Source organism: Atractosteus spatula, chromosome 13 (assembly GCF_055471065.1).
Source record: "Atractosteus spatula isolate fAtrSpa1 chromosome 13, fAtrSpa1.hap1, whole genome shotgun sequence".
Lineage (NCBI taxonomy): Eukaryota > Metazoa > Chordata > Actinopteri > Semionotiformes > Lepisosteidae > Atractosteus > Atractosteus spatula.
This window is the reverse complement of record NC_142718.1, coordinates 7,159,903-7,175,418: the sequence shown is the minus strand read 5'-3', so window position 1 is coordinate 7,175,418 and position 15,516 is coordinate 7,159,903. Positions and strand designations below refer to the sequence as shown.

At 40.3% G+C, this 15,516-nt stretch overlaps 1 protein-coding gene across 2 annotated transcripts in view; it reads right to left on the bottom strand.

The window, feature by feature from the left end:
- LOC148821720 (receptor-type tyrosine-protein phosphatase-like N) overlaps positions 1–15,516 on the bottom strand; it is a 148,770-nt gene that overhangs the window by 83,148 nt on the left and 50,106 nt on the right. Inside the window, exons 5-10 of one of the 2 annotated variants that reach the window (XM_088930150.1) lie at positions 14,443–14,626; positions 11,979–12,282; positions 10,565–10,696; positions 9,262–9,296; positions 4,168–4,445; positions 1,459–1,545 (exon numbers count right to left, since the gene is read on the bottom strand). In XM_088930150.1, coding sequence (XP_088786276.1) covers positions 1,459–1,545; positions 4,168–4,445; positions 9,262–9,296; positions 10,565–10,696; positions 11,979–12,282; positions 14,443–14,626 — 1,020 coding nt within the window. The remainder of the gene's footprint in view (positions 1–1,458; positions 1,546–4,167; positions 4,446–9,261; positions 9,297–10,564; positions 10,697–11,978; positions 12,283–14,442; positions 14,627–15,516) is intronic. The other variant, XM_088930151.1, reaches the window with a different exon arrangement.

The following is a 15,516-nucleotide window of genomic DNA, read 5'->3' as shown; positions in this document are numbered from 1 at the left end:
ATAGTGCGCCAGTACGCTCCCCACACACCAGCTATCAGTGGGGAGGAGAGCAGAGTGATGAAGACAGTTTATAGTTGGGGATTATTAGGAGGCCATGATTGGTAAGGGCCAATGGGAAATTTGGCCAGGATTATATTTGCTTATAATTGTCCTTTTCATTGTTTGTAGTGTGCAAACGACCAGGAAAACAGTCCCCTGCTCTAATTGTCATGGTGTCGGCTTCCTTTCATGTCCACGAGCCTGCTATCTTCCTAATCTCACTTCCAACGGCAAAGTAAAACACCTTTCTCCAAACCGTGTTGCTCTGAAAGCACATAGCTGGTGTTTCTCCAACTGCGGTGAGAAACATCAGACACATCCACTACTCTCCTAATTGGTCAGGATGTGAACAACAACAAAAGAACAACAGTATGCCATGTGACTTACGCAGCTGAGGCAAAACACAATATGTGAACAAAGGGTGGCCATATGACCGTTTCTAAAGGGGCATGCCTGCGTTTAAGACATAACATGGGTGTCCTCACATTTTCCTGGGAAAAGAAGTATCAAATTGTCCCATATTTTCCCATACCTAATATCTGTTGGTTCTCACACAAAACATAACGTGAGTTCGACAAATGGCTGATGATTCCTAAGGGTACAAGTAATGAGTATTAGAAAGAGAAGGTAGAATTTCTACAGTGTAATACTGTGTAAAAATCGAATCCCATTCTGCTCACAATCACATATGCGCTGAGCAACCATTTACTTACATACTGTGCTAGTCACAGGCATTGCAAACCTGCAAGATGCCACAAAAGCCAGACGGCTCTTTCAATGGGAATCTTCAAGATCAATTTAAGTTCCTGAAAGAAGACGCTTCAGCTGCTGACAAGAGTAATGTCAGATGAGTGGAAGACACTGCCGATTGACAGCCGAAGTGAAATTTCTCAGCACGTGCAGATAAAAAAAAACAAGGACGCTGAAGCAAGAGTGCAGGACTAAGTGTTTACATTTTTTGTGAAGCAGGAAAGAATATCACTGCCTCACGTGAAAATGAGATACTGATAGCTTACAGTTAGCTTAGTGCCTAAGATATTTAACACTGAACTTTACATGAATTTTCACCTGCACGGCAAAAATCAGAGAATCATTCACGATGTACTGGTGTCCCTGTTAACTCAAGAACCTTGTGATTTAGAAGAGTTTTCATTTATGATCATGTAGGAAATAAGATAGTTCCCCATTTCTCTTAATGGAGATGGGGTGGAGGGGTCAGTCAGTGGTGGAACCAAGATCCTACCCTAACCTTCACCGATGGTCACTCTCGTGACATATAATGTTGTATTTTTAGGAACCCTGTAATTTGCTCTCTAATCCTCTACACCACCAAGCTCCCTATCAGGGGGAGGTTTTCTACAAGGATCGGTGCCTGCCAGATGTTACTGAGGAGCCAGAAAGAGCACTCATGTGCCATACCTGATGTTGATAAAAGAGCTGGTGGTGAGATGGATCCTCTCAGCTAGGGTTTCCAGCAGTCTTACACCATCAAACAGACTCAGGGGCCTGGCAAGACAAAGATGGGCTTAGAGCAGGCATCACATGGATATAAAAGCATCAGAAAAGTTACAGTGAAAGGAAGCCATTCAACCCACTGAACGTGTTGGGTTGCTAGCAGCCAATCTGACTCAAGGATTTCATCCTGTTGTTTGATAACATGTCTAACTTGTTTCAGACTCCCTCACCGCTTAAAGAAGTGCCTCAAGTGGTCTCATTTTTAAATACACATCCCTGCAGGTTTTACATGTTTCCCCTGGTCCAGGTTTGTTCATTTTAAAGCCCAACGGTGTGATGTTCTGAATGCAAATACACACAGCATGGGAAACCTGCGCTGGGGTTGGAGACATTTCTTCCCTTTTAATCAGACACATGGAACTCAAAAAGTCATCATCTACGTCTGTGGAAATATTTATATAATTAAATAATGTGATGCACTGTAACAAGATTCTAAACTTTAGGCACTTATTTCCCATTGAGAGAAGGGTTATTGTTATACAACATACAGTACAGCACTCCACTCCTAAATTCTGTTTGACATCTTCTCATTTTTATGTAAATAGAACTTCTAGTTTCATATATAGCTTAGATTTCAGTACTGTCCAGTATCTACCTGCACACATTTCTCTTTTTCATGAGTCAGACCTGTAAGATATTACAATATAATTCTAACTGCATTGCTGTATTCCATGAAAAATCAACCGTATTAGTATGCAATGCGGGGCGCCGATCAAGTGTACAGTAATTGTCCAGTCAGGATGAGTAAGTTTTGCCCTTTTGTTTTTATTTAAAAAAAAAAAACAAATGTTAGAATCAAACAAAAAGCCAAATATACCAAGAAAAATTAAAAGAAATAAGAAGACCTTTAAGCCCTAGTCTGTTCAAAAGTGGAGTAACTTAAGTTATTTGAAGTTTTTCATTCGGAAACGTGCTGTTAATGACACATAAGAGGACATTAACCAATGTTATGCTGAATTACTCTGCTGCTGTTTCTTTTAATCGTCTTGTTCGGAGACTTTTACTACATCTCATGAAAGGCTGGACACAACCGAAAATCTATACTAAGGATTGTCGTAATGATACAAGGGATGAGAAAAAGGAAAGACGCAGCGTAAACAGAATTATTACCATGAAAGTGGTCACCAGCAAAAAAAAATAGCAAAAGATCTGTGACTACGATAGGTTCATAGAGAGCATAACTTTAGATATTTGTGATAAAAATTAACAAAATGGTTGTCCTGTGAGTCAGGTGTGACTGAAGTGAGGTGCACTTACTGTATTTCACATCTTCAGTATACACAATCTTTATAGCAACATGTGCAGTTCAACATATAGGGTATGTAAGCAATGTTTTGAAATTCCTAACTATTTTTTGATGTTTTGGCACTTATGTGTCATACCCGATGTTGATAAAAGAGCCTGTAGTGAGAGATGGATTCTCTCAGCTAGGGTTTCCAGCAGTCTGACACAATCAAACCTATGGTGTCTGTCCTATTTTAAGTAGGAGAGACTTTTTACTCCATAAAAAAGCAACACATTTATCAAGACATTCTTAAGTTGCTTAAATGACTGTATTTTTCAAGGCATTGGTGCTCACAGTGCAATCCTAGTCTCTCCTAATCTATCTGGATTAGGAGAGGACAGAATAAAAAGCACCACAAGCTCCTGAAATGCCCAATAACAGCAAATCAAATTATCAAAATAGACAAAAGAAAGTATTGGACTAAGCAAGGGTTCAAGCTAGAATGTGAATTTTTAATTAATTGAAGACAGTCGCCCTATTACCTACCCTTGTAGTATAAGAATCTACTGTAAATTGATTAAGGTATCTGCTGTTTTTTTACACTGCCCTCATGTTTCAGAGGAAATTCCCCAACGCCGGGGAACAAAATCTCCACCATGAAGTGAAATTTCACACATCTGACCTCTGTCACTGACCAGAATTCTTCCATTTAAAATATGACACAGATTCTCAGACACTGTTCAGCATTCTCTCAAACATGTAATTAAAAGAAAGATGGTGGAAAAAAAGCAGCTGTGACACCCTAGGATGCTAGCTATAACAGTTGGGATTTTTTGCTCAGTCCTTTAGCATGCAAAAAAAACACAAGGGAAACCCTTTAAAACAAAAACTGGGCAACTACGCTGCTTAACAATACAATCATAAATAGGTCTTCTTCAGAAAATAATTGCCCAGCTACAGTTTCAAAGTTTACTTGTTGCTGGCTTGATCTCTCTCTCAGCTCCTTCTCTCACTGATGCAACACCCTCCAGTGAATCTGCACTCTGTGTCTAGTCTATAGATTATATCAGCACTTTACCAATCATCTTCCCCTGACAAAGAGCAGCAGACCATTCCCCAAAGCCTTCTGGGAAATTGGGTATCTCCATCTTGCTTGTTCCTACCATTCTTCCACAGCGAATCACATGGGGAAAATTTGTCTGCTCTTCAGTGTCCTGCTCCAGTTAACCTTGAATTCATTTGCATATCATACAAAATGTAAACATTCTAGTCATCATACAGACCCAAATAATGGCTTCTTGAGACCATCATGAGAAAACTGCACTGCAGAATATGGGTCTATACATCACATAGTCTATAATCGGCTAAATAGTAATGGACAAGCTTACTTCTGATCGGTTACAATGTAGCCATACTCCTCCTTGGTGTGAGAGGACCCTTTGGCAAAATCCGGATCAGAACCCCTAGAGCTTTTCTTTATCTTCTCCACTCCCTCAATGGACACACTGGCCCCCTCTCCAGCAGAGCTGCTTCCCAGGACCACAGAGGGGGTGAGGGGAGCGCCTGTGACGGCAGGCTGGGGCTCGAGCTGTGGAACCGGCAGCCTGTCTGAAGAGTCGGTCTCCCTCTCATCTTCATGTGTCATGTCCCCTTCAGTTACCTTGGTCTGTGGAGATATAAGCAGTTCCATCTCAGTACAGCAGCCTCCACTTCAGCTCAACTGATACATGTGTACCTGTCCATCAGACAGGCAGCTAAAAGCAATTTCAGCAATTTCAAGAAACGCAGCGAGGCAAAAAATCTGAACATTTTACTGAATGGCACCCCAGGATCAGTACAGTAGGTTCTTGACATTTGCGTGGGTTTGATTAAGAGAGCTGTTGTGAATAGCCAAATTTGCATATAACCAAGTCCACCCCTTTACCATTGCATAATGTACTACAGTACAGAGTATGTACTGTATAGTTAAAAGAGATACGTAAATAATCCTCCCTTATATAACAATTAAAGTACTAATGAATTGGCTTCAAGTTAATAAAAATAACACTGAACAACTAAAAGAAACAACAGCCATCACAAACCTATAGTAATCAGTTAAAATAAACAACATGAATCCCTCCTTTCCATCCACAGGATGCCTGCACTCTCTCTGTCTGCCTCTGTGATTAACACATCCCACTATAATGAAAAGGGCAATAAAACTGTCAGTGAGCCTGTAAAAGTTGTCTCCGGCCTCTCATTCCCCACACCACGGACATGGAACTGAAGTGTTTGTTACAATATAAAAACAAAAAACACTTGAGTTGCGGATGTTGTGTAATGTGTATGTGGGCAGTGGGCAGGGAGAGTCTCCCTTCTCACTTACTTGCTAGATGTGTCTCACAATCCTAGTATTTTTAAATCTTTGGTTCTGTTTTATCCCATTCTGCTCTTATCCCATCAAGGACCTCCTCAGCCAGACCAAAGAGTAAATAAGGGAATTCAAGAATGATACATTTACAGATATTGAGACCCTACTGTATATACATATTTTGTCTTACAGCTTTCAGAAGGCACATTACAGTAACTGGCAATCAGTGTATTCCAGTTTGTTGAAGAAATCAGAGTCCATTATATCTCGTATAGTTGAGAGAATGGTGAAAACTATTTGAAAATTTTGGTGACTGGGTTCTTCAAGTACCAACTGGTGACCTACTGTAGCTAAAAATGTTGGGTCATTTCATGATGTTAGGTAAAAACCTCCAGCCTATGAATAGACAGTATCAACACGCTGCACTTTGCAGAATGCTTTTCGATATGTGGAAGCAATCACATGCACTTCAATCACATGAATGTTTTTATGTACTGCAGTGCTAAAATACCTCTGAGTTCATTGTTTTCTTCATTGATGGCTTCCTCGTCTTTGTGTACAATGATCCATTTCTGGAGGGAGGTGTTAATTTTAATTTTAGTTGCAAGAGAACAAAGAATCACGCAGAAGAATGCTTTATATTCTTATTCCCATTTGCTGGAAAATCTTAGTGGTTTAGTTTTGCTTTCTTTAAATGAGGTCTGCACACGGTACATACACCTCTTCTGTTTTCAGGGGTCCACAGACACCTGGTGTGCACGTATCCTTCTTTAAACTCTTGGCTGATAAGCATGCATTGGTTTTCGTTGCTTGGATGATTCAGCTACCTGCTGTGCTGTCATTTTCTTGGCAATCCATTTCTTTCAAGCATTCAACTGAAATTGTTCTCTGGTGGTTCTGGATTATTGCTCTGGTGGTGGATGCTGGTGCAAACTGCATTTCTTTGACTCTGCTTTGGAGTCTTTTTCTTTGTTTCGCTAACTCACTTCCATCATGCTCCAGCACTACTTTCTAGCTGACTCTCCCCTTTGAAAGAACCAGCAGCTGATTGTTCACTATGTGAGCTCCTGGCTTTGCCCAGATTTTCACGTTTTTCTCAATTAGGGTTGAAAGCTGCTTCTGTGAGATAAATGTGCATTTTTTTTTACAAGGGTTAAGAGTGCTATGTGAGCGGCACGAGGCAAAATAACAATTGAAACAATTAGAAATGAAATGATCATTCCATCCAAAGCTGCTTAGAAAAATTGTGTGGCAAACTATGCATCTGCAGCTACTGCTACAGACATGCAGGATTTTGGCCTCTTATTTTTTCCAAAGGATGTAAAAAAAGAGGTTAAACAGAGTAGCAGGGCTGAAGATTGAATTAGAACCTCCTACTAACTCACTCATTTAGCTGCTTGACCAGCAGGGGTGCAAATACTGATACGTTTTTGTTCTTCATAGTCACAACATAATTTTTTCCAGTGTATGTTTGTATGCATAAGGCTAAGCAGATTATCACGATAAATAGAAAGCTACAGACAAACAAAAAGACAAAAAAACCATTGCATTCTGAATCATCAGATTCCCTTCTGCCACGTCGTTTGAAGAGGCATCCGTCTGCAAGTTAACCAAAAACCGCAGTTCAAGCCCAAGTCCCATTTCGTTTCTTTACTGGTACAACTTCTGACAAGCTCTCATGGCAATTTTACTGCATCAATGCAAAAAGACTCTAAATGAAGTACTGTAAAGAGCCCAAGGCCTAGCCCCCTGCATTACTAATCACATAGCATCATTAGTGCTCACAGAGATATTCTAGAAAAGTGGTTAAATAAATGTTAAATTGTATGAGCATTCCATATGAGGGGGAAACACTAGAAATTGTGAAAGCAACTCTCCCAAACTGTACTTGCACCTGCTGGCTTCAAGGCTCTTTTTCTTTACAGTGAAACAGCTGCACATCTTTCACTACATTCTCAGGCTTCCACATTCTCTTTCAGAGACCCCGGGCTTGCCTGTAACCGATTTTGCCTTCCACCACATTTTTTAAGAAGTGCCACAATTGATAATGTGATTAAAACCCGCATGAAGCATGGAGACTGATCATTGCGAAAGCAGCTGATGCAGAACATGCGCTATCGCTTGGATTTGCATGGGCAGGTATGTTGTACAAAAATGAACTTTTCCTCAAATATGTGACAGTCAGATACGTGGCAGAATGTAGTTCTCCGTAGTATCTCTCCCTTCCTCCACTTCTACGCTTAATAAAGCAGGACAAATTAAAACACAATTTAATTGTAGTACTCAGTGGAAGCTCAAATCTTTTCGCAACAAAACAGATTTTTCTAATTAACCACTTAAGAAAGTTAAAGAAATCAACAGAGGGGAAAAAGAGTGATCCAATCTATCAACTCCATTACACAACAGTTTGAGCCATTTTCAGTTTTATGAGGCATACATTCTAAAAACTGTATTCATGAGGAAAAAATAGGAGGACACTTGAAATCTGGGCATGTGCTCAAGGTAACAAACGCCCAGTACCTTGTGTTGTGTGTCTTACAAAAATCCAGGGTCACTGAATGGATCAAACTGATGTATAGGGGCAGCACTATTTCTTTATTGTGTGTGTGAATTAAAAAAAATAAAGTAGCACTGCCTAAAAGTAAAGAAATCTGATAAGTTAAAAAAAATGTTCAAGAATGAACAGAGATAGGGATTATTAGGAGGCTATGATTGGCAAAGGCCACTGGGAAATTTGGCCAGGACACCAGGGTTACACCCCTACTCTTTTCAAGAAACGCCCTGGGATTTTTAATGACCACAAAGAGTCAGGACCTCGGTTTTCTGTCTCATTCGAAGGACGGCACCTGTTTACAGTATAGTGTCCCTGTTACTATACTGGGGCATTAGGACCCACACAGACCACAGAGTGAGCGCCCCCTGCTGGCCCCACTAACACCTCTTCCTGCAGCAACCTGAGTTTTTCCCAGGAGGTCTCCCATCCAGGTACTGGCCAGGCTCACACCTGCTGTGCTCCAGAGGGTTGCCACATGTTAATTGCAGGGTGACATGGCTGCTGTCATTTCTTTAATGTATTTTCACCACGCTGCTGTGATTCATTTTGTGCCACCACATCCAGACAAAAACCTCGTTTCCATTTATCTCTTCAGATACTGTAACTATATTTTGTGTGAGGCTTGCTCCTGAGACAATTCTTTTGCTCACCGACAGCCATGAAAATATTGACCATGCTGAGGGCAAATGTGGAATACTTGAGATTACACATAAAGATTAAGACTTCTCTAATACTAGGCCAGATTTATGCTTAATTCTTTAGGACAGAGGTTCTTTAACCTGAGGTGCCCAGGATTCCAATGGATGCTGGATTTAAACACATAACGCCCACTTAACATACTTCAAAAGTGAGATCATCATGACAGATCAAGAAAGGCGATACAAGCGCCTTGGTTAGTATGTTTTTTAGGTTTCATCCGTATCCCACTCACCCTTTCTATGCAAGTGTAACAAACCGCCACATATGATAACAATCAAAACTTGAACTGGAACAAAGCTGTGCACACCTAACTACAGCTTGTCAACTGTCAACATTGTCCTGCAATTTCTACTCATCTGTCTTCTGTTTTCAGATGCGCAGATCTGTTGCTAGTCTACCCAAAACTTAAAATTTGCCATGACTGAATATTAAAAACATTTATTCTTTGTGAAGTGAAATGTCTGTTAGTTTATATTCTTGCCATTCTTTCCAAAAGTAAGTTGCAATAAATGTTTGATTTAACTTATCTGTACATTTATCAATCCTTAAAGCGCAATCAAAATTAATAACCACTTTTGGTGGGGGTTACCAGGTATTGAAGTCTAAAAAGGTTAAGAACCTCTGCTTTAGGAGTATTTACTGCCATCTTGTGGATGAAAGGCACAAACACATTAGCCAAAAGAGCTTGAGTGTCAATTTAAGGACAATTGGAAAGGTACTTATGCCATCTGACCTACTGTATCTAGCATTTTCTTTTACCAGTAATCTATCAATAAAGCTTCAGCTTTCCGATGTTCTGCAACTGTTTTGGAACAGTTAAATCTGTGTTAAGTTTGCTTTGGAACTAATAAATGGTTCTGTTTGTGTCTTCAAACTTACCTTTTCAATTATGACTGCTTTGTCTTCATAATCACCTAAAAGAAAAAAAAGGAAGTTTAAGTAAACATGCAAACACATCCTCTTTGTATCAGACTGTTTTTGGCCATTTGGGATTTCAACTGTTGATAAACTAAATGTTCTAGGTATTTTATCCTAAGTTTTTAAACTTTAAATTTCTACATATATCAAAATATTTACATTTGCAATTTTTTGTAGTAAAACTGTTAAAGTGTTGCACAGAAAACACTGTTTTCCTTTAATACATACAAAACCCCTTTCATGCCTGAAGAAATAATTGGTAATTGGTAATTGGTTAAATGTTTTTGGCATCATTTTGATTAACTGATCATTCATAACTGAAAGGTGACTTTGAAAGTTACATAAGCATTACAACACCTAATTAGTGAGGCAGCTGATGTGGTGTGAGTAATGGGGTGTTTTAACCTGTTGAATGCTAAACTTGATATAAATTAAGCCAGCACAGGAACTAACATATACTGTTCATCATGAGAATAATGCCTTTATACCATTGGTATACTGGGGCTTAAGTCCATGGACTGTTGTAAGCTCTCTTACATGGTAAGACATTACAGCCAGCCAATAATAGGACCTGGGAGACCACGATTCAGGACAATTGCAAGATTGATGGTCTGGAATGGAGTGACTGTTGCTAGAGAGCTCCTCTTGTACTGATTGATGGCAATCTGATCACGTCCTCATCAGCTGACATTTCTGCAGGCTCGTCTTGACATTACAAAGGAAGGTCCTCTTTCTGCTCATGTAAAGACAACATTCTTGTGTGATAGTTTTTATGCCAGGCATGATGTGGATGCTCTACGCACCAGACTTGAACCACTTTGATCTTTTGTGACAAGAGTTTTGATGATGTGTGGCCACTAGGGCTCAGAGACTAGTGAACAGCCACCTGATTATCCAGACTGTATAAGAGGAATTAGAATGCCACAAGACAGAATCTACAATCTGATAAGATACATGTCAATTGAATAAAAAATCCTGAAAACTATATATTGGCATGTTTGAGTCTGCGTATACTTAAGTATCTGTATGCGATTCACTGTATGTGTTTTGTGTATTGACTGGTACTTTTCTGTATGTTTAGATGGTGTAGTTAAGCCATTGATGGGAACCATTTTATTCTGAGAATTTTATTTGCTATGGGGTCTTCAGTCAGCAGTAAGTCCTCAGAAATGTATCTCTGTGTAATTTAGTCATTTTGACTTTCTAACCTAAATGAATGTGGTTCAAAGCCTTTGTGACAAACAGCATCCATGACATTGGTTACCTGTGGTGTCCTGCGCCTTGTTCTGCAGCAGCTGCAGGGCAGTTAAGAGGCTACTCAGTTGCTGGTCACTCAAGTCACGGAGGTCAATGCCATAATTTTTCAGCACAGCTCCTAATTTCCTCAGGGTTGCATCTGCAATGCAGCAGGGAGACAGCAGCCTGAAGCACAAATGCTAGCAAAAAAAATCACACTTAAAACTTGAAAATGCACATGAAAGGCTAAAACAGCTAATTACTGAGTGAAATGGTCTCCTTGTTTTGTTTCTCATTAAGGAAATTTGTGATCCCCCACCTATTAACAGACGATTTTAGACGTCGGCTTGCTCTGCACCTCACGATCACCAGCAACGGCATGTGACACCTGGTAGTGGGAATTCTGGGAACAGACTGAGTATAAAGACGTGCAGAGGCCTAAATCCTGGTCTACTAGGACATCTTGGGTGACTGGCAAGGGACACTTAAATGTGGAGGGGCCATGCCAGTCTAGCTGAAATAGTGCAGTAGAAGATCTCTCATCCCGCGTACAATGACTTGCTATAATGGCAAAGGTTATTATGGCTGTCCTAGAGTCATACCAAAATAAGATGATATTAGGATCTGAGGAGTCTCAGGCAATTGTTTTGAAAGATTTTGCCCATGCAATTTGTGAAGCTGCAAAGGGGGAGAGCACTAAAGTCTTGACTTAATCCTGACCGACTTGTTTTAGCATTTTTTTTCCCCTAAACCATTACATTACCTTGAGCAACAGTGCACTTGGAAGGCAAGGATAGAGGTATGTTTATATTACCCTGCATCACTTAACATTATATGAATTCACGAGGAATGACAATGCCCCAAAATCAAAGCGTGGCAAACTATTGTGGAGTGAATATTTGGCTTAACCCGCTTGGCTGAGGGCCGACCTCCTGGCCGTAGGACGAGGAGGCCAGAACCCCCCCCGCAGGGTAACCAAGGGGCAGCTGCAGAGGTGGAGTTGGGAATGATCGAGCGTGGTTGTTGTCATCCCTCCCGAACTTTAGTTAAATAAACTCCATTAGGCCCAGTACAAGATGCCAAAAGAGTGGTGATAAAACTAGAGTGATAAAAAACAGACTGATAAAAACCGAGAGGAAACCTTTTCCTCATTTGTAGATTAACAGGTATTGTTTGAGTGGGAGAACTAATTTTGATGTTGATATATTTTGATGAAATTTCAGGGCATGACTAACCTGGGTGAAACCACTGCATGTCAAGGCATGTGTCAGTACAGGTTATTTTGAATTGACAGCAATACTTCTGAGCACAAGTCCAATCCATCATCGCTGCAGCACCAAAGCATTTTGGTGGTACATTACTAAATTTTCATTTTAATCTGGACCTAAACAGACCAGTGTTGGCTTGATGATATTGCAAATGCTACGTTGGGCCAGTCATACCATTCAACGAGGAGAACGAGCTGTAGTCCTGAGGGATCTTCTTATGTTTTGGCTGCCTTGTTTCCTCAGAGCTCTGCCCATAGTCCTGGTTATAGTCTTGTGGGAAATCAGGCTCCTCGTGAAATGAAGAAGATGTTGTCCCCTTCTGCTGGGGGGGCCGTCCAGTGGACAGGTAGAGAGAAAGGAGGTCCTGGAGCAGCTGGCGGTCTCTGTCACCAGGACGGTACCCCCCAGAGCGAGAGGAGGGCCGGAGGTAAGCGCCACCTACAGAACTAAGGGGCCTCTCATCCTCCTGATAACCATACTGTAACACAGACAAAACAGGCAAAAGACAAATATCACACGGTTATCTTGATATTTCTAATCTCACAGGGTCATTAGAAACTGTAATATGAATGTGAATAATACATCAAGTAGTACATCAAGCCATGGTACCATCTAAGGTGTGGCATTTCGTGTTAAGAAACTAGAAACGGGATGCGGTATTAACCCACTTCAACAGAGCATCACAGAGATACATATGAATAAGAGAAGAGTGTCCAAATGCAGGAGTATAAGAAAGGGGAGGCCAATGTGTTATGACAAGGCTTGCGGTTGCTGACAAGCTGCATCCCACAGGCAGGCAGGGAATCCAAATGCTGGGGCATGTTATTTTCCGAAGGTTAGCAGAATGTGCCGTGGAGAAGTGAAAAACAGCTGAACCAGACTGGATCAGGAGACAGGGCAGGAACAGGCAGGGAAGAGGCTATGGAAAAGGTAGTGGCAGGGCAGGATTCAGGCAGGATTTTGGGCCTCCGGTTTTGAGTTTCAGAGACCGAGGTTTCTAGTCAGTCAGGTGAGCTGGTAACTTTTTAGTGCGTCTAAAGTCAGGGCCGAGTGTAGCAGGACCTCAGCAGCTCAAATGACAGAGCACCTGTCTTGTGGCGTTTCAGGCATTAAATAGGAAACCTTTAATTCATTAGAGGACTTGGTGACGGTATGGTACAGGGAAGGCTGAACCGACAGGCGGCCCAAGCATGGTTGATTTGGAGACGCAGGAGAAATACGCCTGCTCGTGGGAATGCGGCAGTCTCCTGTGGCCACCGCAGGTCTGGGTGTGATACCGTGAAGAAAAGCTGCATTCTAATATACAGCAGTACACACTACATCAAGCAAGAGCAGTGTAAACAGACTGAATGTGAGAAGACCTAAGACTACTCTTAATGATAACATAGTAGCCAGATTTTTTTTGGGGGGGGGGGTGAGGAGTGAGTTCATAAGCGAGATATGTTTCTAATCACCATAACTGGCATCCTAATAATGATTATAGTCTGGTGACCAGAAATCAACACTTTAGACAAAGCAATCTTCTGTTGCTCTTTCTTTCATACAGTATTGAGATTGATAAAAGCAATTGCGAACACCAAACATATTAATACATATAAAGCACCAGACGTCAGTGTGCTTCTGGTGAGACCAGCAGCTACTTACAGTGAATTACTTTTAATATTGTTTTTTAAAGAAGACATAGTTGGTGAAGAGTGTCACGCAAGAGGACCTTTTTCCAGTCTGTTATGCTGACCAGATTCTGGCCAAGTAGTTTGAACTTTGTTTTAGAGTGTTTGCGGTTCCATTTATTTCAGAAGAATCAGATTTTTCTTATTGTGGAATCCTCAGGCTAAACACATTCTATCCTTATTTGGTATATTGATCCATTTTTACATTAGGAAGATAGATTCCCTTTCGTGTTTGGGCTTCCTTGGTGCAGGAAGGAAGATGCAGTTTTAGGCTGTATTCTTTTATTTAAGATTCAGGGTAGTTTTCTTGTTGGCCAGTCAGGGTGTTGCATAGTTTTTCAGGTTATAGAGCTAGCATGCTACTGTATATTTCTGGGTCTAAAGAACATAGGTCTCTGAAACAAAGTTTTAGATACAGTGCAAAGTTTTATGTTATACTGTACGTAGTGTAATGTTTTGTCTCCTTTAGTTATTTTATTGTTAATATCTGTGTGTTTACCATTTCTACTTTTCCACCAGAGTTGTGCCAAAAAAACATACAGAACTCACATGCCAGGATTCACCTGCTTCAAATTATTACCTACCACCCGACTACATTTTTAACATTTATACATATTATTAGTAAAAAATATTTTCCTGACCCCCCCTATTTTGCAACAATATTATTATAAAATATCTAAAATTTTTCAGATCATTTAAGTTATATGTGTTATATTTAAATTATACTTACAAAAGCCAAAGCCATAATTTACATAGAATAAAAGTCAAAGCCATAATATACAATGTTATACTTGAGAGCCTCTTAGAACTGAAGCGGACGTTCAATGCAGATATAAGATTTTCTCACAGCTGTGCTGACTGACTCTCATCCGTCTTACTTCCACTCTGATCTCAATGACCCAGTTTCACACAACTAAAAAACAAAACCCAATGGAAAGCAGTACTGTCTCATTGCGGCTTCTGCTGACCTGGGGGTAAGAGTAAGGGCCAAGGAGCGGGGCCTGCATGCGCACAGAAGCCTGGGACTGGTCAGAGAGAACCATGTAGTCAAGGTAACGCTGCATCAAGGCAGGATTCAGCCGGTCAGGCCCAGGACGAAACCTGGAGCTGGAGTAGGACAGCTTCCCAGAGGATTGTGCTGGTTTAGGGACCCTACAAAAGAAAAACTCATAAGAAAACCTTCTTCTCTTTATACCTGAAAACCATTGTAAACCAGAGTGCCTTTGTTATTAACAGTGCAGACTCAGGGCAACCCTTATATATATACAGTATGCACATACAGAGACGCAAAGCAAATTAGTGATATTCACTATTATTAGTAGTATTCAATATTAATTTAAGATTCATTTAGTTTAATGAGTATTATTCATTTAACTGAAAATGTTAAAGTGGCCAATTTATTTAAAAAAATATTATATTCATTACAATTGGAGATATGACTGCTAGAAGATAGCTCTAATCTATTTAATCCATTGGATAATCTGACTTGAACTGAAAAGTTACAGGCTACCTTTTGGTATCACTATATCATTATCTGTCTTAACATTTATATGGATCTTTTAGCTTTGTATATGATCAAGAAAATATTGAACTCGGAACACCCCAAGAAACGATTCAAATGATTCAAATGAATAAAGTTTGCAGGCTCAGTGGGTCGCAGACTTCATGGGTATGTTTAACCAAATACTGACTTTTACAATCTGAAATTGTTGAAGATTTTTAGAACAAGTCAAAAGAGCAAGGTATTTTGTTCAGAAGGCGTCTGAAAGCCTCTTGAAAAATTTTCAAATGGAAAGTACTGTACATTTTCAGAGAATTTGCTTTTTTTTTAAAAATATTAAATTACTGTATACTGGCCTGTGCCACATTATGTTTTAACCAATTCTCAGAGACCCTTCTCATGGTTAATGTAGGGATTGTGTTTTCTGCCCTGACAAGGACCCCATGCCCTTGCAAGACTGAAAGGGAGCAAGACATCCTTCACTTAACATTTCTCAATGTGCACACTGCTATCCAAATTTTCCTTAGTGTACCAGCTGCAA